Here is a 25,915-nt window from a genome sequence, read left to right as displayed (position 1 = left end):
TTAATGGCTGCTGGGTGCTTAACATTCAACTAGTGCAACAAAAGGATAGAGTTCCCCATTTAAATTAATTAACACAAACCATCCCATGCCTAGTGGTGGCCAGTGGCTATCATATGGGACAACACATGTAGATGGAGCCGTAAGGGACATGCATTTCCTTTCTGTGGTTTGCCTGGCTGTGATGCTTCTGATACTTATTTTCTCCTGTAAATTCAGGTCCTGAAGAAAAGACACACGAAGGATACTGTCCTCAGGAGAGCCAAGAGAAGATGGGCACCCATTCCTTGTTCTATGCAAGAGAATTCCCTGGGTCCCTTCCCATTGTTTCTTCAACAGGTAGGTAGTCTTTCTTTCTGATTGTGGTCCTGCTGAGAGGAAAGTCTTTTTGACTCTGATTTAGCAAATAGCTAAACATTAAAAAATATGCAGATATGACCAAAGTTGTCCATGAAATACAATACAAATGAATAACATAAGAAAATGGCTAATGTACTAATGGTGTAAGACAACAGCCTTTGTGTGCCTTTAGTCATTTATTCATTTCTTTAGGAGAGGGTTGGGTATCGATATCTATTAAACGTTATTGTAGACACTGCTATAAGCATTGGAGACAGAAAGAAATTGAGTACTGGTCCACAGTATAGCTAATTTTACTGAAATTTCAGAAAGCACCAGCTTAGGCAAGGGAGATGCTCATTCCTCTCCTGTGAAAATGTTCTCCAGTGAAGCAGTTCTAGAGTATGAAGACAGCACCAAGGGCTAAAGGCTCCTGTTTTCTTTTCTTCTTGGAAGGGGTAAAAGTGAGATGAGGTCTCAATATGTAGTTCAGGCTGGCCTCAATCTTCTAATCCTCCTGCCTCAGTCCCACATATGTTGGGACACAGACTTAGCTTGGTCACCTTTGCATGGACAAAATGGCTTATCCTTGTGTTCAAAGTTGAGACTGCATTCTTCACCTTCTAGACCCCAAATCTTCACATATCTTTATTATTTTGTTTACACAATCTATTATGTCATAATTATTTATACTATTACTTATATTAGTACATTTTATTATTATATTATATTTTATTGTTCATATTATTTTTGTGTATCCCATGTAGCCTCATGTACTTGCCCTCATGTAGCCATTCCTAACTGCAGTTTAGATGGAGTTTCTTCCCAGCATCTTTTGGCTCAGCTGTAAAGAAAATGGTAGGCAAGGGTCTGCAAAATGGCTCAATGGTAAAGGGGCTTGCCACCAAGCCTGACACCTGAGTTTATCGCTGGGACCCACATGGTGAAAGGAGAGACCTCATTCCTGCATGTTATCCTCTGATTTCCATACATGTACCATGGCTTTACCCTTACCAACTATTAGTTATATTGTTCTTTTCTATTGAAATGTTGTCATTAAGATAAAAATATTAAAAAACCCATATATATATATATATATATATATATATCACAAATTAGCATTTAAATTTAATTCTAAGTGCTTACCTCTGTGTATTTTCCTTTCAGGTTCAGTCTGACGCAGCTCAGAACTACACCATCTTATACTCAATAAGTGGGCGCGGAGTCGACCAAGAACCACTGAATTTGTTTTTCATAGAGAAAGACACTGGGAATCTGTATTGTACTCGGCCTGTGGACCGTGAGGAATATGATGTTTTTGATGTAGGTGCTTTATTGATAAATACGGCTCTATATTAAGGAACTGTCTGTCTTCTGATGCTCACCTGCTCTTTACTTCTTGCATTCTCTTCTTAGAGGCTGTTGGAAAGTCAAAGGACAATAGTGTGCACTGTGTATTGGAATGCTTACTCAACCCTTTATCTCAGCTTTGGTTAGGCAATCCTGAAATGAAACAAAGAGGTTCAATTGTATTTGGACATAAAACTCAGCACAGTTGTAGGAGTTTGGTTCAGCTTGTCAGACACCATTTCTGGTTGCTGGAACATTTTCAGTTCTCCAGACAGATCAACAGCTGGTCTCCCTCCACTGTTCGCGCTTTCTTTTTTGCCTTTCTTCCACATGTGTTACTCTCTGATTGTGTCTGATAACTAGATAAAGGAATAAAAGTGGGAAACAAAGTCTAACTAAAGGCTGGTAGCTCAGCTTTCTGATATGGATAAATGTACTTTCAGTGGGGGCTGACTCAGACAGTTTCCATTATAGAGCAGAATGTGCTCTGTTGTCATGAACCACGTTCAACAAGAAGGCTCCTCCATTGGGAAGAAGGAGTCTGTTTCTAGAAGACAAAAGAGGTGCTGAGGAACCAACCTGACTGATGTCCTCATGTGTCATTCTTTGCCTTGGGCTATAAAAGGTTCAACTTGATATAATTACACACTGAGCAGAGCTACATTTTGAACTACATTCTGTCTGATGTTACATTTCTTTTGATTAATGGGCAATGAGGGAATTAGTAAATGTGTTTTGTATTAGGAACTATTTAAAGGTATGCAATAAGAGTTCAGAAGTGACTAGATGGGGGATATGCTTTATAGATTATGTAGAAGAAATTTTTCCAGTGGCCATTAGTTGACCATTCTCCCAGTGCAACTTACTGATGACAGAGAGATTAAAGACTGTAACCTGAGTGACAAGTTCACCCAACCCCTCAGAATAATGCATATGGAACTTCATCTCCAACTTCTCTACATTTTGACCTGTTCTTTATCTCAAGTGGAGTTGTTTCTCCCTATACTGAAAGCCCATTGCTTTGATTATCTCAGTGTGGAGCATCGATGTGGTAGCTTACTACTGGAAGGACTCACAGCAAAGGTTACAGGGCATCTCCTCCCCCCTGTGCTGTGAAGTTGACTGCCTGCTGACGTTGCCTTACTCTCTTCCACAGCTGATCGCCTACGCATCCACTGCAGATGGCTATTCAGCCGATTTACCTCTCCCACTGCCCATCAAAGTAGAGGATGAAAATGACAATTATCCTCTTTTTACGGAAACAATTTATAATTTTGAAGTTCCAGAGAGCAGTAGACTTGGTAAGGCTATTTCTATGTCAAACATGTTTATGTATATCCTTGAGACAGTGGGATATTTATTTTTTGTTTTTGTTCTTGCATTGTGTGTGTGTATGCATGCATGTGTGCATTCATGTGTGTGTGCGCAGATGTGTGTGTGTGTGTGTGTGTGTGTGCGCGTGTGTGCGTGTGGAAACTAGAGTACAACCTTCCCTGTCATTCAAGTAACAATTGCCTTCTCTTTTGAGACAGTGTTTTTCTCAGTGGCCTGGAGTTTGTCAAGTAGGCTAGGCTGCCTGGCCATTGAGCTCTGGAGATCCACCTGTCTCTGACTCTCCGGCCCTGGGATTCTGAGGACACTATCATTACCAGCTTCTTTTTAAATGTAGATTCCGGGGATCAAACTCAGGTCCTTGTGCTCACAAGACAAACACTTTTTCAGTGGACCTTTCTCCCCCTTGGGGTTTTTATATTCATGGCCAGTTGATCATGAGATAACACAGGTATGGGTTACTTATCAGAAAACATTAGTCAAATCTCATCCGTTCCAACCGACATGCCATGTACTACAGGAATTACCACCATGGTCAGTGTGGTAGTAATTATCAATCAGGGGATGCAGCCATTAGTCAGGCTTTATATGATGTTTGTAACATGCATCTTACTTTATCTTCTCGTTATGTGGTTTTATCATATCCTCCTTTTCAAGAGGAGACACAGGGTCGAATGAACAGTCAAAACAAACGTAGTCTAGATATTTCAGTGGGGCTGTGGGAAAGTATCAAATGATAGGGACCGAGGATACAGTTTTTAAGTTCTTTTTAAATGTCTGTTTTCTTGAATTACTTTACTACATATAACTTAGAATAAACACTAAACAATTTGAGGGACACTTTGATCACACAGGTTCTATCCTAAGCTTTGTCTTTCTATGTGGGAAACAAGTTGTCTTATTTCTGTGGCATTTGTCATGTTTTATTTCTGAGGCTTGCATTATGAAGTGTATACACCACCATACAGTGAGACTGGGAGCTCTGGAGTAAAAGACGGCAGTATTTTTTCCTGTAGGATTTCTGGTCATTGCTTATGTCCTTACTGTATTATATCTGCATTTCCCATCCTTGTTTTACTGTGACAATTTGATTGTCCAGTGTTAACATCCTCTTTGCACACATGTGAAATTAAATTAAGACGGACAGTTTAGAGCTTAGGAAACACACTTTCTCATACATGTTGTATTTTTAAGTCACTGAGAGGAGAAATGACAGTCTTTGAGCTCTTCCATCTGTAAACACACACACACACACACACACACACACACACACACACACACACCCATGTCAGAGGAACATGAGATGTATATATAAAAATATTTCTCAGCTTCATGATTCTATGGCCCCATTGCGTGTTTCTGGTTCTAAGTCCCAGTTTTCCCTGGAGATCAAGGACAAACACTTCGGCTTCCATTAACCTGGGTTAGTTGAAGCCATTACATTTAGACCTGTTAATGTTGTGAAGCTCTTGAAGATAAATCAATTAAGAAGTCAAATCAGAGCAGACAGAGCAAGAAAGAGACAGAGAGAAATGTCTTCAAATGATAGGAGATCAAAGGATGGACTAAAACAGATCGCCATGAGAGCTTAGGATATGGCTCAGCAGCTAAAGGAGCTTGCCACCAAGCCTGACGGCCTGAGTTGATTCCTGGGACCCATGTGATAGAAGAGAATTGATTCCTGCAAATTGTCCTCTAGCCTTTACATATGTGCTTTGGCATATCCCCCAATAAATTAATAAATAAATTTAAAATAAATTTAAATAATTTAAAATGAATAATTTAAAATAATTTAAATAATTTAAAATAAATAATTTAAATAAATTTAAAAAATCAATTTGATCACTTACATAATTATACTAACCTAAGTCTTAATTTGGCTATTAATTAAGTCTCATAAAAAAGACTGAATTACTTTAGGAGACATGGTTTATGCCTCTAATTGGCTTTTTATTGCAATATGTTGGAATTCATATTGATATTATTTTAGCCTTGTTGGTTTGTTTTGGAGATGGGCCTTGCTATATAGCCCAGGTTGGTCTCAAATTCCTGATCCCCCCACTTCAGCCTCTTTAGTGTTGGTAATACAAGTATAACCCCATGCCCTGCTCTGAATTTATTATTGACTGACATTTAGTTTTTGGTAATTTACTATCAAATATTTTAATCTGTGACTCTCAATTGTAGAATGCTTAGATTCTCCATTAGAAGTCCTCTTCCTATATCCTGTTTAAAGATGTGATTCACTTGGGCAGATTCACGTTTTAAATTAGATATCCACGGTCACTCTGACAGGTTGAAAAGTGTAGACACCAAACACATTGTGCTGTTCTGGAAGTTCAAATTTTCTTTTTAAACACATAGGTACTGTGGTGGGAGTGGTTTGTGCCACAGATAAAGATGAACCGGACACGATGCACACGCGCCTCAAGTACAGCATCTTGGAGCAGAACCCACGGTCACCTGGGCTCTTTTCTGTGCACCCCGACACCGGCGTCATCACCACCGTCTCTCATTACATGGACAGAGAGGTAGTGTGGGTTTCTCTTTTCCCATTTACTAAACTAGCTGTTCTGTTTTGTATTTTATTTGAAGTATAAGAAAATACAAGTTCCTGGAATGTTTCCTAGCTTTTAAACATTATTTCTATTTCCATATGTAAGAGAAACCTTAAGAAATAGAAATAGAATTTGGTTGGTGTTTAAAAGGGAAGATACAATGTGTTTCTTATGAAAACTGTTGCATATTATTTTATTTCCTTTAATGTGTGAAGCTAGGTGGTTGCAGAGCAGTAAAAGCTCCTACAGTCATGCAGGGCAATAAGGTTTAACTCTTTTGGTGAGTATAGTTCTTATCCGGATCCCTATTCAGTTAGTCTAGCTATATGCAGGTTTTTTAAAAATTTTTTTTATTCATTTTACATACCAACCACAAACCCCCTCTCATTCCTCCTCCCTCTCCTCCCACTCTCCCCTATCCCTTCCTCCAACAGGGTAAGTTCTCCCATGGGGGTACAGCCTCAACTGAATGTACCAGGCTTAGCTATGTGCAGTTTTTAAAGAGGGAAGTATTACTTGGGATAAAATTAAATTTGCTAGTAATCGCATATGGTTACATGTGTGGCAATTGTATTCAACTCCTTTATGTGAATGTTACTTGGTGTTTAAAATTTTTACTTGATTTATTAGAAAGGTATAATAAATATCCAACCTATGTAGGAGACATATGATAGAAAAATTTATTAGTTTGCTCAAGTCAAATTATTTCAAGAAGTCTTTGAATCATTTGTTATCATTTCTCTGTTTTGTCAGCTGTTTAACTCAGAGTCAAGCATGAACCACATGTACAAAGTGACTTTATTGGGACATGTCCATGGTCTCCACTATAGCTAGAATAATGTACCTATAATGATTACTATGACAAGAACAAATGTTAGAAAACAATCAATGAAGTGTGACTCCAAAGGAAAGAGGAAGGAATGTGGGAATCTACAGAAAGGGATACAAACTAGTACAGAGGTTTTTGTTCCCAATGTTTAATTTTTTTTGTAACATTGGAGCATTTGTGTAGTAAAGCTTGGTACGACACTAACTGTTTTAGTTTTAAAATACGTGATAAAAGCAGCTTAAGGAAGGAGGGATTTAGTCCAAGGGTGTAGTCCATTAGAGCAGGGAGTCATGGTGGCAGGACCTTGAGGCAGCTGGTCACAATCGCGCTTGCAGCAGGAGTAGAGGGAGGAATTCTTGCTGCTCAGCTGGTTTCTCCTGTGCAGTTCAGGGCCCAGTCTGTGGATCTGTGCTGCCCACATTCAGGTGTCTTCCCATTTCAGTTCACCGAAGCTAGTAGCTCTCTCATAGGCAGACATATCTGGATGTTTGTTTCCATGGTGATTCTAAATTCCATCAGGCTGATGATGGAGATTAGTCATCAAAGCAATAAATGGGAAAGTTGTAAGATATACTATGGATATTTTTATGCATTTCTAGTAATGTAAAATGGGTATGTTAATTAATTGAAAATGGCTTTCCCCTATCTTACAGATTAAAATTGATGAGGCTAAGCAGTATAAAATAATGAAAGATTATAAGACTTGATTATTACACTTTTTAAGGTTCCCAACTTGATCTGTTCTCAGGCTGCAAACAAAAATATAATGGGACTTTGTGTGAACAGACATTTTGTGCAGAGTGACACAGGGGGTGAAGACAAGAATGAACAAAAGAGATTACAAATTAGGGAAGTTAGATGAAAAGCACGGGTTACCAGTGTCTTGAAGACTACTGGAGGAATGCCTCACGGTGAGAAGGCTGACTTCTAGTGAGAAAGGGAGAGCACATAGACAGAACATTGGAGGCTGAGAGGAAGACTCTAGAAATGAAAACAGCCAGGAGAATGGGTGGCTGGAGACAAGTGAAACAGGAGAAAATGCAGCCATAATGACTGTGCATCTCCAACAAATCTCTTCATGTCCTGGTCCCTACTCCATGCCCAGAGGTCATCTGTGACCTTCCAATGGCCTTCTAGTCTCTGTGCTTGCCACATATTAAAGCCTTTACCTTGAATTTGTGGTTCTCCTCTTGCTTTTTTGTCGGTTCCTTCTTCATACGTTCTCTTTGCTTAGTTGTCTTCTTTTCCCTGCGCTTGAGGAGGCTGTCACTCATCATGGCTCAGCTCCTCTCATGAAAACCTGAAGGATGCCTCCCCACCACCACCTCCTGCCATGAGGGGTGGATCACACAGTTAGGTGTTCTAGGTTCTTGTTTATTAGATCTCATTAGGCAGATAAAATCCTGCACGTACAAAATAAATAAATAAATAAATAAATAAATAAATAAATAAATAAATAAACAAACAAACAAACCCCATCATGTTCACAGCTCTCCTTATCCTCCTCTGCAATGTTGCTACCAGAATAAGAGAGCCGTCTTATTCTGGACTTCCCATGGTGGCTTGTGATGGCCTTGTCTATCTACCTGTATAACCTGGTCCACCGTATCATACTCAAGCACCTCTTTATCTCTTAAGTGAATAATTGATTATCAAATCTCACTCTACTCTAACTCCCAAATACATTTCAACTCCTTTTCCCTTTGCTTTTGTTTCTACTGCCTCAGGTTTGGACCACCTGTCTAGTGTAGGGGTTCCCTACCTGTTCACAGTATGACACTAGATTAAGTTACTCTAGACCAGTGGTTCTCAACCTTCCTGATGCTGCAGCCATTAATATAGTTCCTCATGTTGTGATGACCCCCAACCATAAAATTATTTTCCCTGCTACTTCATAACTATAATCTTGATACTATTACGAATTGTAATGTAAATATCTTTGTTTTTTGATAGTCTTAGGTGGTCCCTGAGAAAGGGTCATTTGACCCAAAATGGTTGTGACCCATAGGTTGAGAATCACTGCTCTAGACAATGCTTGCAATTCCTTGAGAGTATTATAAAACTCAAATGTCATTACTCTGCACTCCATCTCTGACTTTCCTGTTTTCTGTTAGAAAATGTTTAAATTCTTAGTATGTCCTTTTGTAAAGTACTACTTTTTCGGAATCATCTTTCTCTACCAAAGTTTAAGAGTATATCCAAACGTAGAAATAAAATAAAAACAAGCCAAAGAATGTACAACACGGGTTTTACTTATGAATCTAAATAATCTGAGTTAATTAAATAATTGTTCTACTTCCAGGTTGTAGAGAAATACACCTTGATAATGAAAGTCCAAGACATGAACGGCCAGTTTTTTGGACTAATCAGTACCTCAACTTGTATCATAACAGTGCAAGATTCCAATGACAACGCACCCACATTCAGACAAAATGCTGTAAGTTTAAAACATACAAATCTATATTTGTTCTGTCTATTTCTCTTTACTAATCTGGGCTTATAAAGTTTTTGACATGCTTTGAGGCACATGTTCACTTATGAATATAACTGCAATTCAAATATATAGTATGCACATCTACACATAGCCTCTGTTTCCTGATTTAGTATTTCTGATAGCTACCTCTTGTTGAAGGGCAAAACATCAGTCTACATTTGTAGGAAATATTTGTTGTCTTAAAGTTTCATGAAACAATGCTATCTGTGACCATGTTTTTAGGTAGTCTATGTAAACACCACGAAGGCAAGTTCTTTTGGAAATTAGAAAACATTTTACTTTGTGAAAGTTCAATAGTAAGTAAAATTTTTAATGACTTTCTTTTCTTCCAGTATGAAACCTCTGTGGAGGAAAACACATACAATGTTGAAATCTTGCGCATACCTGTAGATGACAAGGACTTGATTAAGAGTGCCAACTGGAAGGCAAATTTTACCATCTTAAAAGGAAATGAAAATGGGCGCTTCAAAATCACAACAGACCCAGCAACTAATGAGGGTGTTCTATGCGTTGTGAAGGTAACTAGTTAAAGAATAAGAACTTCATGCCAGTTAGTATTTTCATCAGCTAGACAGTTTCTGATCCTATCCTAGTCAAGTTGAAAGAGAACTGGTTAGTCTGCTGGTTCCCATGTGACTCCTCTTTCTTTGCTCTTGTGTATGCCAGAATACTGTTATAGAGATCTCTATATCTCCAGTGGCATCCCTCCCACATATAGAGAGACTTATTTCTTAAGCTCTTAACATAACTTTGCACAAGTAATTTTCTTTACAACTCACATCCTTGGGCCTGGGTCTATGTCTATAAGAGATACACATTTCTTTTTTGGAAAATGCTTCTGTGTCCATTTGTGACTTATGTTCTTTAGTGGGTATTCCCAATGTAATTTAGAAGCCCCATATTCTTCTCATTCTCTCTAGGATATATTCCTGGTATTTTATTCCTAGTAGACAATATCTATGGTGAATAAAGTATTACATAAGACAGCACTGAATGGACATATTTTTGTTGTATATATTGTTATTTGATTGTACGCTATATTCTTGGTCTCAAGTCATAAGGGCAGGAAGGTCTTTGTTTGACATGAATATTTGTTTTTATATTTCTAGCCTTGAATAAAAAGATAATAGTGTCCTGTGGGCAGGTATTATGTCTATTCACTTAGTAAGGGCCACTTACCTATTGCTGGTTTTAGTTGTTTTCCTATGTGAGAGCTCTAAGGGATTGTATGTCAAGGCCTGGAAAGTTCTGTCCAAATAGGAACAGCCAGACATACAATCTCCATATCAAATGTCTGTTTCAGCATTTCTCTGCTCTGTCTCTGGCTCATGTTCACTGAATTTTAGATGTATAGAGTAGAAATTTTTCTCCCCAGCAAACCTTGAAATGTATTTATTTCCATTATTTATAAAATGACAATTTCAATTATATTTGTAATTATTATGCAAATCCATAGTTTTAAATTGAGCATAATTTATATTCCTATGTCTAGCGAATATCTGTAGGAGTTATGAACTATGCATATTGTTGTGACAGGTAATGGATGAGACATATGTATTATTTAATCTTAGATGTTGCATCTTTAGGATAGGTATTAATATCCCCAACTTATAGTAATAGTAATAGATAATAATAATAATAATGAACAACTTGATGGTGATGGGGGTAAATCAGTTCCTGAAAGGCAAATAGCAATTATCCATCCTGGAGTGAAAATCTGGTTTATGACATTTCCACATCGGTGACCTTTCCATGCTCCAGTAAGCTCACTCAGCAGTTTTCACATCCTGGTGACTGTTTGCAGTCTCTTCTCACAGAAGCCAGTTATATTTTCATGTCTATATCTGGCTAGTAACCCAACACTGGCCATAAAGTGTTATTTACCAAATGACAGGCACACTGTGAGCTATCATTTAGTTGATTTAAACGAGAATAGACTATTTGTTATTTAACTTAACAATCAATAAGTGTATTACTTACTTTAATTTGATTTTAATAAGTAGACTATTCATAGATTAAGTTTAAAAATAAAAATAAGTAGTGAAATTTCCCGCTTCTTCCTCAGGGATTTGGTTCTCCTAGAAGAATCAGTAAGCATTTCCAGATTCTCATTTGATGTTTCAAAGGTATCACACACACACACACACACACACACACACACACACACACACACACACACCACATACGCAAGCATACACACATGCACATGTGCTTAAGCAGTCTTACTCATATGTGGTATTTTGAACAAAGTCACCCTTCTCTTAGCATATTGCTGAGATTAAAACACTGACATCTGTAAATTTTTATGTAGATTTAAAACCTGTTCCACATCTATGGAAGTATAAACCATGCATTACACAAAAATTATCTCTGAAACCATTACCATACTGGACATAAACAGTTCTTCATTTTGAGAACTCTATGGTACAGATATTTTAGTGTATCCATGGCATGAGTATAAGCTGCACCACACTAGTGGAAACCTTTTTGTGATTTGAAAGTATACTAAAGCAAATAACCTTGGTGCTTGCGTGTGTGTGTGTGTGTGTGTGTGTGTGTTTTACACACATGTGTGCAGACACATGTGTGTAATTTTACAATGCAGGTTAATTCCTAGAAAAGGTGATGCTTAATCGTGGGTGTGACTCTTCCTGTGTGGCAGTTGTGTTTAATATGTTTTTCCAATTTAATATGTCTAGGATTTACATTCCTATTTGCAACTGAAATTTGTCTATAGTTCTTGCCTTTTACATAGTTGCTGCTAAGCTTCATTATCAATCTCATTCTTGATTTGTAGAAGTAGTTTATAAATGTAGGTGAGATGGCTGAGTGAGTAAGAATGCTTGATTTTCAAGCAAGAGGACCTGAGTCTGAATCCCCAAACTCTGTGTGGAAAGCTTAGCATGGCTGAGTGTGCCTATAATGCAGTACATGGGAGTGGAGATGGGTGGATCCTGAGACCTAGCTGGCTAGCTAGCCTTGACAAAATGATGACCTTCTGATCAGTAAGAGATGCTATCTCAAATCAACAAGGTGGATAGTGATAGAGGAAAACTCCAGAAGTCCATTCTTCTCTGGTTTCCAAACCTGCATGTGTGTACATGCACTTGAATACTTAGGTAAATGCAACACCACACACACACACACACACACACACACACACACACACACACACACACACAATTTTTATTTCCCCTTTCCTGTGCTTTAAAAGAGAGTAGGAAAAAAACAACACCATTGAACTTAAATATTTATTTGACTTTCATAACCCAGAATGGTTTATTTCTAATATTACTTCCAATATTTTAGTAAGGAGACTAAGTCAAACAGAAGTAACATTGTGGCTCACATAAGTCGGCTAGGTAGCTTATGCCCTACATGCACCAACAGCTGAGTGTCTACCCCTCCCAGGACAGGAAACCCTGGCCATTGAGCCACAGTGCTAAAGGACATCCACCTCATGCATGACCTTTACTATCCCAGGCTGCTCTTGTTCTTCCAGCTTCACGTCATATGGCCATGTTCTCTTTATCTTTATTTGAGTTATCTGGCTTGATAGAGTATGTTTTCATTGACATGAAAGGGTCTTCTCGTATTGGAATTTTAATTAGGTTCTACATTTCTGAGTTCATTTTTAAAAATATCTCATTTGTCTTAACTCCTTTGTTAATATTATCTCTTTCTGTTCTAAATTTTTATCAGTGCAATTTGTATCTGTCATGTCAAATTCTCCCTTCTACTTTCTTTCTGCAAAATCTTAGAAAACTGAATTCCTCACAGTATTTCATAGTAGAAACACTCATCTTGAAAAGACTTGTGCAGCTATGGCCTTAGGTACCTTTTAACCTCAATGAAAGATCTACCTTTCATAAATCAAACACACTGAACACAGAATTTGGAATTCACCTCTGCTAGGTAGACCGTATTTCCTTGCAAGTTGAAGAAGTTGGATTTTTGTTTGTTTGTTTTATTCTGGTTTGTTTGCCTGTTTGTTTTCTAAAGAGAAAGAAAGGACATGGAGTTGGTCAGGTGGGGAGGTAGGGAGCATGTGGGAGGAGTTGAGAGATGGGAAACAGTGATCGTAGTTTATTGTATGAAAAAACTATTATATATATATATATATATATATATATATATATATATATATATATATATAATTTCTAATAGCCTTGTTCTTCATTGTTAGTTAGGATCATATACTAGAGATATACTTTAATCCTTCTTTTATACCTGAAAGAACTGAATAGTTAGTAGATTGAATCAAGAATTACTTGGGTATATTTCTCTAAGTGGTCTAGAGCTTGCCAACTTGTCTTGATCCATGTAACTTTGAGTGGAAAAATTATAGATCTTGGCCATTTTTACATGGAGGGTCCTAAATTTCACCTCTATGACTTTCTAGAGAGTTTGTTAGCACTTCTATGCACATGTGGGATGTTTTCGAGTACATTTTTAATGTAACGAAGCAAAAGCATGCCTTAGTCTGGAGATAACTTACATTCCTTACCTCTTTAACTTGGAGCCCAGAGAGCTGGCAGGAAGATACTCTGAGGCTCTAGGAAGCTGCCCTGGATCTTACAGCTGTATTCAGCCACAACTGCCAAGGTTACCTGCATGTCCTTCACTTCCTCATTGCCTGAGGATGCCCTTGTCTCTGTATGGCTGCCCCAGCGTATGATTTGTGACATGGTCCTTGGTAGCAGCAAACAAATGGATCTTCATGGTTCTTTCTTGTTGTTTCCTGGGATAGTCATAAAAAAAACCCCTTCATTTGCATGCTATAAATTCTAAGATTCATCAAATGTTTTTGGCTTTTTAGAGGATGTATGGGTATTTGTTTCTCAATCTATTGATATCTAGGTGTGTGGACAGTATGAAAACAATTTTATTTATCATTTAATATATATATTTCCCCTCATGTATGTGGTGGTACTCATGGAGGCTAGAAGGGGCTGTCAGATCCCCTGGAACTAGAATTATAGATGGTTAGCTGTGAGCTGTGAGCTGCCTGTCAAGGATGCTAGGAACAAAATTCCAATTCTCTGGGACAGCAGCAAGCACTCTTAACCACCAAGCAATCTCTCTGGTCCCTCATGTATATGTTTTGATTTTGTTTAACATTCAGCAAGTGACTATTTTGGTCAGTAGAAAGACAATCATAGAAAACATTTTGTGATGTCCTTCACAGTAGAGTGGAAAAAGTGTTTTATGGCTTTTACTGGAGTTTTCTGTGTAAAAATCTGGAGGTTGATGAACAGAATTAATTGATTTAGTGATGTGGAGAGGTTAAAGTGTGCCCATTAAGGAAATGGTCTGAGTCCAAGCCACCTGGCTTCAAACTCTAGCCCAAACGAAATCTTTTGACTTCAGGAAAGCTAGTTTCTCTTCCAATTCTCCAGACTGCTGGTGTGTAAACGGGATAATGGGAATTCCTGCTGCACACAGATGTGAAGACTCAGTGAATTTAAACTCACTGCTTAAAGCAGAGGTGGGGGGAGAGGGAGAGATGACAGACGGAAGGAAAGAGAGCTCAAGAGTTCTGCCTTACCATCTGCATTACCTCTACATTCTTCTCTTCTCCCTGGTCATGCTGTTCTGTCTGCTCTACAGAAAAAAGGCCTGTCTGTCCTTCCCCTGGCCATGGGGTTCTTTGCCTCCTCAGGAAAGTTGTTCTATCTTCCAACTTGATATGTAAAAACCTCTTTTGTTCTTAGTCAGTTGCTCTAGAGAGCCACTAGGCTCAAGGTAAGAGGCTGCTCTGAGCTTCATTAGCACAAGAAACAAAGCTATGTGTCTCCCACCAACTTGTCTTTGCCTACATGACCTTATCCAAGTACTGGCTTGAGCAGGGAAATTAGTTACCTAGAAGTTTAGTTGGTGTGAGCAGCTGAACTGTTTGCCAATTCATCTGGGAATATTTGGGCATGCAAGAATTTTATAGCAGAAGACAGCTGAAATATTAAAGGCTGGATAACACCAAATATTCACAATAAATGGCTGTGCCTTTTGACAGACCCTTGGCCGGTCAAAGTATAGCTTTAATACACAGCTGAATCTCTATAATATATTCTTGTGGCCCGCCACACCAAATGTACTCCACACTGAGCTGACATGCATATCCTTTATTTTAAAGCCACTAGATTATGAAGAAAACCGTCAAGTGACCCTAGAGATTGGAGTGAACAATGAAGCTCCATTCATCAGAGAAGTTGCAAGCCGAGTACCCACCATGAACCGGGCCTTGGTTACAGTTCATGTGAGGGATCAGGACGAGGGGCCAGAATGCAACCCCCCTGAGCAATATGTGCGGATCAAAGAAAACTCAGCAGTGGGGTCCAAGATCAATGGCTATAAGGCCTACGATCCTGAAACCAAGAATAGCAATGGCTTAAGGTACACAAATCCAGCAACCATGTGCTAATGCAGTTGTCATAATTGAAACAGGTAACTTATTTTGAGATGTGTTCTGATGCCAAACACTTAGACAATTTTATTTTATTAACAGGTATAAAAAATTGCAGGATCCTAAAGAATGGGTCAGCATTGAAGAAGTTTCGGGGCTGCTCACCATATCAAAAGTCCTAGACAGAGAAGCTATGACTCCAAGAAATGACTTATATAATATTACAGTCATGGCAATAGACCAAGGTAACAAAGTTTTAATTCAGTATTTTATAATAGAATGGAAGAATAAATTGCAATTATTCTTGTGCAGAAATAATCTGTGGTAACTATACATAATTCTTAAAAATTATCTTGTAGACCAGTATCTCTCTTGTTGTCCTACAAAATGACTTTGGTGAGAAGATACTCTTTATTTCTGGTTTCGTTGGTTTGGTTTCTGATAAGATGGTATTATATAGCCAAAGGTGCTTTTGAATTCACTGTGTAGCCAAGGATGACCTTTACTATTCCTGCTCTTCCTGCCTCAGCATACTGAGTGCTATGGTTACAGGCTTGCACCTCCACACTCAGAAAGATGCTTTTGTTGTTGTTGACATAGTCTTACTCTGTAGTCCACAAAGACCTCAGACCCACCATGTAACTAAGGCTGGTCTTGAAGCTGTGGCAATTCTCCTGCCTTAGCTTCCCCTGTGCTGGGTTTATAGGTGTGAGCCATCATGCTTAGCTAAATAACACATCTCTTATGTATCTTTATAGTCTATCTGTAGGAACTTAGTTCTTGCACCACTCTGTGGTAAAGGTCAATGATCAAACCTAACCATAAGACTATGCAATGGTCTCCTCAGACTCCTCCAGATATCTTTGTGTCACTTTACCTAGGGGTTTTTTACTCATTCAGGTGACTATTAAATGCTTCTAAACTTGAATTCTGGTTTTGAAGTAAATTTCCTCTACTTGTGGTTTAATTTAAATAATAATAATTTCAACGTGTAGACATTATCTTATACTCACTGAATTAGAACCTCTGGCTGTGGAGCCTGGATGTAATCTATTAAAACCTCCTTATGGGAGCCCAAGGAAGGAAAGCTTGCAATTCAGCATTTGTTTCTATTATTTATAGTAACTCAGGCAAAAGGTTTGTTGAAACTTGTATCTGATATTATCAGCTGCAGGAACCATATTAGATAATCTGTAGCTTTCTTTATATTCATTCATATTCTTATTTACTATTCATCAAATAAGCAAAGATTATGTTTTCAGGAAATATAGATTCTAGCTGTATCACTGATGGGTATATTCCTGCAGGACTCTAAGTGAAATTACCTCAAAGCAACCCATGTATCATATTCATTGCTACACGGTAGCTAAGAAATAGAACCAGTTTAGATGCAAGGAAAAATAAAGAAAATATGGTACATATATACAATGACATTTCATGTCTCTATAAAGGAAAATGAAATAGTGACATTGGCAGGAAATAGACACAACTAAAGATCATTATGTTAAGAGAAATAAGCTAGACTCAGAAAGACAAATGACACATGTTTTTTCTCATGTGTAGGACCTAGACTTAAAATTTATATTTGTGTGTGTATGTATGTATATATGTGTGTGTGTGTGTGTGTGTGTGTGTGTGTGTGTGTGTGTGTGTTGAAATTTATTTTCCTCTTTGGATACTCTAAGAGAACTGTACTCAACCTTGTCCCTTTCTCTTCTCAGAGGGCAAATCATGCACAGGAACACTTGCAGTGAACATTGAGGATGTGAATGACAATGCACCAGTGATACTTCAAGATTATCTTGTTATCTGCAAGCCAAAGATGGGGTATACGGACATTTCAGCTGTGGATGCTGATGAGCCTGTCAACGGCCCTCCCTTTCAGTTCAACTTGGCAAGCTCTTCTCCAGAAGTCAACAGAATCTGGACCATCAACCAAGTTAATGGTATTCCAGAAAAATAATGATTCATATGATTTGAAGTAGCAAATTAACTACTGGAGGGTTTACATGTTAATTTACATAAAGTACGATGCAAAAGTTTAGGATATTAAATTAGCCTTTTCCAAAGCATTCGCCTGTGTGTGCATGTATAAGTGTATGTGCATGTATAATCATCTATCTATAGTGTTTGTTTGTGTGCGTGCGTGTGTGCACCATGTGTGTGCATGTCCATAGAGGCTAGAAGAGGGTGTCATATTGTCAGATTTCCTGAAGCTGGAGCTGTAGGAAGTTGTGAGCTGTCCAATATAGCTGAGAAATGAACTCTGGCCCTCAGAAAAAGCAGTAAGTGTTCTCAACCATGGAGCTATCTCTTTAGCTCCTAATACCATGTTCTTTCATTCTACTAAGTTTTATATATGCTGTCCATTCTGCCTGAGAAAAATCACCCTCACTGTGTCTTAGTTTCATATTTAAAATGTATACATTACCTACTATTGGTCGGATAAGCTGCAGATCCTGAGTATATGTATAGGGATGGGTCAGGGAGGCACTACCTCAGGTCAGCTGCTAGACCTCTGAGAACTTATCCCAGAAGTATAAGGAGGAACATGTGACCTTTTGCATCACATGTTAATCACACCTCACACCTTGTATGACTGCTGTTTACCAACTGTCTTTTCTCACAGCATTCTTAATCCATATTCTCACTTTCAGCACTGAGCCCAGTGACTAGCAGCTAATAACTACTTAAAAAGTGATTGGTTAATCAATGTTTTGATTAAAGAATATGCATATGGGAAAAAACACAATAGGGAAATGAATAATTTGGTAGTATCTGGGTTTAGAAGATTTTTATCAGGAATTCTGAGTGTTCGGGTGTAAGGAAGGGTGAAGTTAGGTGGTGATGAGTCTTATGTGCCAAGCCGAGGAGACTGACCTTTGTATGGTAGGTGACAGTGGGGTATGCATTGAGACTGTGGAAAGGAGACCATTCTTCATCCAGATGTATGTCTTATACAGATGACAGTAGTGTCAGGAGATCATTGGAAGAGGGTAGAGTTGATTGATAAGGAAAATCCGAGGTTGTTGAACTATTACAAATATATGACATAGCTATGGCTTGGCCAGTCATCTTGGAAAAGGTCACTGATTTGCACAATCTTTCTTTAGACACTGGTGATGCTGAAGTGTTCCAGTAGAACCCAGGAACCATTCCCAGTGCTCTAGCAAGCTTTCGGGTACAAGGTGTAGCCAAACCCCAAAAGCTCTAACAGAAATTTAAGCTGTGCAAATTTCAGATGCTTTCTGGGCTGTATTTTGTGCCACTGTAACATCATTTTTGTCTATTATAGAAGCCCAAGGATGTTTTAATTGCCCCTGAACATCTATAGAGCTTTGGTCAATTGAGAATAACATTATTCAAATACGCTATCAAGACCATTGTGGGAAGTTGACTATCATAGTTGATAAAAACAAAGTATTATGATGTAAATGGCCATGTTTTTATAATGGGAAGTAATACAATTAGCTCTGCTAGGGAGATCATTTCCACATACAAGGCATTAATCATATAGGAAGTATTGTGCTCTTTGAAACATTGCTTTTTCCAGAGGGTTAATGGACAGATGGTAGAAGGTAAATGGCTTAGAGCATGAAAACTGAGAATGTTCTCTATTCAGGTATAGATTCTTAAATAGAATATGAGCTGGAATTAAAGAAAAGTTTTGACCTCTACATTAAGAGTCAAGCTAGAATTCTTATTCTGTATTGATCAGGGGAAATTAGATATTACTGGAATGTTGCTAGGTCATTTCAATACTAGATTATTATTGGTTATTATTACTATTATTATTATTATTATTATTATTATTATTATTATTACTTTGGCCTTTTGAAATAGGATCTCATTATGTAGCTCAGGCTAGCCTCAATTTCATTGTCCCCTTTTGGCCTCCTTAGTTTCAGATGCTAGAAATTCAGGTGTGCATTCCTTATCTGAATCCAAATTTATTCTTTAAGGCTGTCTCTCATAGAATTACAAGGAGAAACATGTCTAAGGTAATATTAATTCCTGAAAGGGTGGAAGCATCAAGGCAGCCCCCTTTGCAGTTTTTTTTTTTTTTATTTAGCGGGTGGGTATTTAACAATAAGAGTGGTAGAGTAGGTTTGTAAGAAAGAATAAGTAATCATTAAAAATAACACTGGGCTAGAGAGAGTTCAGTTGATAAAGTGATTGTTGTGTAAGCGTGAAGACCTGAGTTCAGTCCCCAGAGCCCACATGAACAATCAGGGAAGGGTAGTACCTGTTTGTAATACTGGTGGTGGGGAGGAGATAGGTCCCCATGCTTGGTGGCCAGCCAGCCTAGCTTAATCTGGAAGTATTGGGCAATGGGAGTTCTTGTCTCAAGAATCAAGGTGGTCAGTTCCTGGGGAATGATAGCTGAGGTTCTTATGGGATCTGTATATGTGAGCACATACATGTGTACAACTCTCCACCTGAAATCAATCAATCAAAATAAATCTTTTTATTTTCTTAAAGATACAGCTGCCCGCCTGTCCTATCGGAAAAATGCTGAAGTTCAAGAATACACCATTCCTGTGAGTGTAAAAGACAGAGCAGGCCAATCCACGACCAAACTCTTGAGAGTCAACCTGTGTGATTGTACTCATCCTAGCCAGTGTATGGCCAGGTCCAGGAGTTCAGGGGTCACCTTGGGGAAGTGGGCCATCCTTGCCATCTTGTTGGGCATCGCACTGCTATTTTGTAAGTACTTTCGCTCACTTGAAGTTAAAATGCAAAATAAAAGATCTGAGTGTCAGAAAGGATCTTGGGAAGTAAATATAGAGAAGCATCTATCAGGTGCGAGTTCCTTTTACAAGTTGCCTCTGTAGTCTATGGTAGTTGTGCTTCAATAGTCACTATTTGAGGGAACACGAGCCTTTCTGAGACAGGTTTCACCCTTGGACAGAGCTGTTAAAAGGTCTTTAGTTTACTTAATTCTGCTTCCTTTTTCTCATTTATGGGGACAATGGTGGTAACCTACTCTTTGCAGTCCAATGAGTTCACTGATAAGAAATTATCAGATTTGAACATCTAAATGTCTAACATACATTTATTATTTTTTCAAGCCCCTAAAATAAATATATCTTGAACACCTACTAAATTTCAGAAAATTGTACTAGGTAGGATTCATGGGAGAGCAAAACAAATAAAAATAACAAACAACAGAATAGAACCAAAAACTCAACAATTACCAAAAAAAAAAAATTCATTTTGACAGGAGGAAAAATTTGGAGTACAGTAAGTAGACTGACTCAGTCATGCTGCTGTGGGTGTGAGGTCATCAGTGTGAGCAAAAGGCATAGCTGTGTTCCCTCAGCACTTCAAATCTGCATGCTAAAATTGGAGTTTCTTGTAATTATTGTGTTTGCGTATTTTTTTTGGGGGGGGGTTGTTTTGTTGTTGTTTTGTTCATTTTTGAGACAGGGTCTCACTATACAGCTCTGGCTGCCCTGGAACTCACTTATGTAGACCATACTGGCCTCAAACTCACAAAGATCTTCCTGCCTTTATCTCTTAAGTTCTGGGATTAAAACAGCTTCCTGTAATTTTCATATTGTGAACTATTGCTATTTATTCTTTCAACAACTTAAAGGCTTAAAAACTTAGGTCATGGGTCATACACAAACATGTGGTGGGCTAGAAGAGTAGCTGTGGTTTGCCAGTGTGCTAGCCATTCTTCTGGACCACTGTAAATCGCTGCTATTACTGTTGGTTTAGCAAGCATATTATCTTGTCTCCTATTATTATGATGTAGGATAAAAGTCTAAGTAAGATACAAAATGTGCTTAATGTGCTTAATTATGTTTATTGGAAACAAATCTGTTCTGAGAAAAGTTTTTATTTTTTATTTTTATTTTTTAATTGGCAAACTGATCTTTTGGGAATCAGTAAATATCTTTAATGTTTGACTTAAATAAATGTTAGAGACTTTTAAGATCTACAGTTGAACTCATGCTTCTATAAACACTTTTCACATGTGATTATTACATACTTCAAATTGTGCCTGTGAATTTCGCAAGACCAAGACAACTCAACAGAATCACAGTTCAATGTTCTTACTGTCCTCCTGTGGCCCAAGGCATAAGCCGTAATGGATGGTCACTTTTGTATGTCTGGTAAATTAAGTATGTTCTTTTAAAAATATATCTCTCCTTATTTTTACTCAGCGGTGCTGCTGACTTTAGTATGTGGAGTTGTTACTGCTCGGAAAGGAAAGCATTTTCCTGAAGATTTAGCCCAACAAAACTTAATTATATCAAACACTGAAGCACCTGGGGATGACAGGGTGGTAAGTAATTTCTTTGGTGAATAATTATTTCTATAGTTTTAAAATCCATCCCTGTGAAGTTATTTGGGAGTCAGTTTATATTTGTAAATAGTTGGAATCTTGTAAATTGTAAATCTTCGGTCTACCACTGTTCCAGAGCTTCTAGAGTGGTACTTAATGAACTTAATAAAGCAAGTTTACCTTCCAGTTCTGTTTTTCCCACTCTTCGATAGTATTAATTCAAGCTTAGCCTTTTATGTTGTGGATTGATGACAACAGTCATCACTCTGACTGCTTCTGCGATGTGTGAAATTCTCTGACACCCCTCTGTCCACCGTTGTCTTGTTTTATTATAATGTAGTGCTCTGCCAACGGATTCACCACCCAGACTGCCAACAACTCCAGCCAAGGCCTCTGTGGTACAATGGGATCGGGAATGAGAAATGGTGGGCAGGAGACAATTGAGATGATGAAGGGACACCAGACCTTAGACTCCTGCCGTGTGGCTGGGCATCACCACACCCTGGATTCCTGCAGAGGCGGACACATGGAGACCGACAATTGCAGACACACTTACTCAGAGTGGCACAGTTTCACTCAGCCCCGCCTCGGCGAAGTGAGTGTCCCGAGATGCTTTACTTGGAAGTAGAGAACAATAGAACACTGATAATAATGTACATTTCGAGAAACTGCTTTGCCACAGTGTTTTATGTGCCTTCTCTTGTTAGTTCTGGTCATTTTAAATAATGCTTTGAATTTGTTGTATTTAATTTTTAAATATTTTGATCCCTCTTTCACACTCAGTTTCTAGAATCTTATGAGGACCAGAGGCTTCTAATATCTGCCTCCAAAGATTCATTTTTAGGTGTACATCTATCTTATAAGCCCCTGTGATAAAAAAAAAAAGAATGTGAAGATAAATTTTAGTTCCTCACAAATACATATTTCCCACAGCAAACTTGTATTTTGCTATGAAAACATAAACATATGAAAGCAGTTTTAGGTTAAAGATTAACATGTTTTACTTAAGCTATACATAAATTTTTTTTTTACTTATTTTACTTTTCTACTTTATTCTAAATGGACTAGTTATTGTTAGACCTATTTATAAGTTGTGGTGAGTGGTCACATAGATATGCAATGTAGAATGTTTAAAGAACCCAGTGTGTGAAGACATTTGAAATTTTCTTAAGAATTTTGAAAACTACAGCACACTATCATATGAATTATTTTCAATACATAAGGCATACTGTGCAAATATACAGTGTCTCATGTAGAGAGAAGCAATGCTGTGAAAGAAAGGATTGAATGAGTGAATCTCAGTCTATATCAACATTGGAAAGCTTTTGGAAATACTAATGCCTTTGCTTCATTCTGGAAGATTCTAATTCCATTGGGGTGTGTGTGTGTGTGTGTGTGTGTGTGTGTGTGTGTGTGTGTGTGTACAACATTTCACATGTGATTTGTATGTGGGGCCAAGGTAGGGGATCCTGTTTGAACATTCTTGCTGGCACTGATTCCGTATCTGTATCAGAGGGCACTGGTGCCTCTGTGGCAAACATTGTACCTGACTCTGTTAGTTCTATGCTGGACAGAACATGAGCAATATTCTAGAAGAGGGCTCTCAGTTACTGCATGTCCATAGCATTTGTTTTGTTTCTATCTTGTCATAGTCAAGTGTTTACGTGTTTTGTATTTGAAGACGGCATTCACATAAGATCATGGGAAGGGACAGAGGTCCAGATGCTCCCTTAGGAATGCCCTGCAGTGCCGTAACTGGTCATGGGAGGTGTGAGTAGCAGCTGGCCACCAGCTGAGGGTTAGTGGAGGACTGCATAGCCAGGTCAGCAAAGGGAGCCTTAAGTTTGGAAGACAGGCCAACAAGACACAGCACCGAGGCCAGAGTGGTCAAAGGCTTGGCTGCTTCACAACCAAAGCACAGTTTCTGCAGTGTGAGTTAAGCTGATGATTTTAATTGCAGTGATTTTCTAGGGATATATCTCTGCTTTTTGGCTACTTTGGAGTGCAGTAATTTTTTAAACATATTTCATCATTGCACACAATAGAAGTTTAGTTTATATTCACTGTACACTGATGGACTTAAGAAGTATGCTTTCATGCATTGCATTTCCTTCTTTAGTTTCCAAAATAACAAAGTGATATTTGAGGAGAATGCAACTTAAAGTAACACAAGTTAGTAAACCAAAGTTACTTAAAACTAGGACCATTCGATATCCATATACAAATTCCAATCACTTGGTATATTGTCTCCATTTTGTAAACTGACGTCAACTATAGACATAACATTTGGGTATAAATATTTCATGATGACTTAAATGTACTTAGATGTCGCATTTGTAGACCTATTTTATATTTTTATGGATTATTAAAAATGCAAACTATACTGAATTATGATATGGCTGTAATATAGACCAATCATGTGCATTTTTTGTGTGTAGGACTCCATTAGAGGACACACTGGTTAAAAATTAAACATAAAAGGTAAATAAAATAAATTTTCTGTTCATATATTGAAGTTGTTTAAAGAAATAATACAATCCCTCTTTTTTGGGCTTTACAGAAATTGCATGTTTGTAATCAGAATGAAGAGCACATCCCATCCCAAGACTACGTCCTCACCTATAACTACGAAGGCAGAGGATCTCCGGCAGGTTCTGTAGGCTGCTGCAGCGAAAAGCAGGAAGAAGAGGGACTCGACTTTCTAAACAACTTGGAACCCAAATTTCTTACATTGGCAGAAACATGCACAAAGAGATAACGGCACAGGGTTACAATTCGACATAGCCTTAGCAGTTACTCCAGAAGTTTGAACCGACGATACTGTAAAACAGAGTCACTACTTATACAAAATGGTCTTGAGTTATATTGGCTTGTGATATTCTGACTTTAGTCTAGTGTGAAATTGACACATATTCAGGAGAAACCATTTGCGGAATTCTGATCTTTTGCAGGCTGGCTGTGTGCTGTGCGTGACATTCTTGCAATGCTCAGCAGAGGCAGTGGGCTGCGGTTCCTGGTCTGTCCCAGGGTCATGACCCTTGCAGTGTGCTGTGCATGTGTTTCCACTGAGTGTTCCTAAGATACAACCACATTGTGAGTCAAGGAGTGTATGCACATATAATGTACGTTTCTACGTCTTACAGCCTTCCCCCTACCAATTTGTATTGTTAAAGTGATTTGTTGCTGACCAGTTTTCAAAAAGTACAAAGATTAAAACAGAGAACCAGCAGAGCTCATGCTGTAGTCCTGGATTTAGCCAAGGGTCTGTAAAGGACCCGCCCTGCCCTGAAGATATATTTCTAACAAATGAATTGGGTAAAATATTTGTCTAAAAACAGCTCAGTTGTACCAATATCACGTCACCACACACTCCTAAGGATGGCTTAAGAATCAAGCCAAGCATTAAGTAACACTATTTGAAGAATGTTTCAGGACAGAAATGTTAACACAAATTACATAAAACTTTTGATCTCGGACGTGCTTCTCTCCGATTTCACTATCAAATACTTTACTGGACTTTGGAAAGAGTATTTGGCAAGCTAGCCTATGGTGCAGGGCAGCGATTTCTTTATTCCAGCATAGTCTGAAGCCAGTGAGTATTTCCTCAAAAGTGCACACACAATGCAACTTAAACCAAGAGGAAAATGGAAATTATTGAAAATGAGGCTGGATGTGGCTCATCTTGTAACAGGAAATCGGGGCTTTAGAGGGGCAGACTTCCTCCTGCCTGGTCACTGTGCATTGTGTGACACCTGAAGGTGTCAGCTCAGACTGCTTGTGTAATTTGTTTCAATTTAGAAATATATATTCTAGTTTTAGTGGGAAAGAAAGAGAAAGGCACGTGGAAGAATGGATTCACTTCCCAGGATATGTAAAGATTTGCACATTCAAATATTAGAAGCTCACTACAGGACCCGCTTCTTTGCCCCTTACACTGCTGGGATCCTCAGGAATTTACAGAAATGACATAGTTTTCTTGGGACCTAGTGCTGGTCTCTGCTGAAGTTACATCCTTCATCACCGCCCCCCTCTATTTTGTCTTCTACTTTTCTTCTCTCCTCCTCCTTCTCCTCTTCATTTATATATATATATATATTTTTTTTTTTGGGGGGGGCAGTATCTCTACATACCCCAGGCTGGCCTCAAACTCACAATCCTCCTGCCCCAGCCTCTGCATACTAGAATTACAGGCAGATTCCACCACTCTTGCTTTTGATGCAGAGCCAGTTGACACTGTCTTTTAAGTTTGGAGGCTTTGTGGTGCTGGGAGGCAAGGCATCCCGAAAGCAGACAGTGGGGACAAAGTATTGTTATCCTT

At 38.4% G+C, this 25,915-nt stretch overlaps 1 protein-coding gene across 2 annotated transcripts; it reads left to right on the top strand.

Moving 5' to 3' along the window:
• Positions 1-276: 276 nt before the first annotated feature.
• Positions 277-25,023, top strand: LOC131895848 (desmocollin-3). Of its 2 annotated transcripts, none has more exons than XM_059246394.1 (13): positions 277-336; positions 1,504-1,659; positions 2,843-2,987; positions 5,383-5,549; positions 8,708-8,842; positions 9,232-9,417; positions 15,033-15,292; positions 15,405-15,547; positions 17,024-17,248; positions 19,785-20,009; positions 21,476-21,597; positions 21,938-22,192; positions 24,158-25,023. In XM_059246394.1, the coding sequence occupies exons 1-13, from the start codon at positions 292-294 to the stop codon at positions 24,353-24,355; spliced, it is 2,262 nt and encodes a 753-aa protein (XP_059102377.1). In that variant the 5' UTR covers positions 277-291; the 3' UTR covers positions 24,356-25,023. The 2 variants fall into 2 exon arrangements, with proteins under 2 accessions (XP_059102377.1, XP_059102378.1); XM_059246395.1 differs by lacking the exon at positions 24,158-25,023 and adding an exon at positions 24,036-24,062.
• Positions 25,024-25,915: the final 892 nt, after the last annotated feature.

The sequence above is a fragment of the Peromyscus eremicus genome, chromosome 19 (assembly GCF_949786415.1).
Source record: "Peromyscus eremicus chromosome 19, PerEre_H2_v1, whole genome shotgun sequence".
In the NCBI taxonomy this organism is placed as follows: Eukaryota; Metazoa; Chordata; class Mammalia; order Rodentia; family Cricetidae; genus Peromyscus; species Peromyscus eremicus.
The sequence above is the reverse complement of the archived record's forward strand: the minus strand, read 5'-3'. Positions and strand labels throughout refer to the sequence as shown.

Coding starts and splice junctions, on each gene's coding strand:
- LOC131895848 (XM_059246394.1), top strand. CDS start 292: ATGCAAGAGAATTCCCTGGGTCCCTTCCCATTGTTTCTTCAACAG. Junction 9,418..15,032: donor GTGTTCTATGCGTTGTGAAG/GTAACTAGTTAA, acceptor TTTATTTTAAAG/CCACTAGATTATGAAGAAAA. Junction 15,293..15,404: donor AAGAATAGCAATGGCTTAAG/GTACACAAATCC, acceptor TTTTATTAACAG/GTATAAAAAATTGCAGGATC.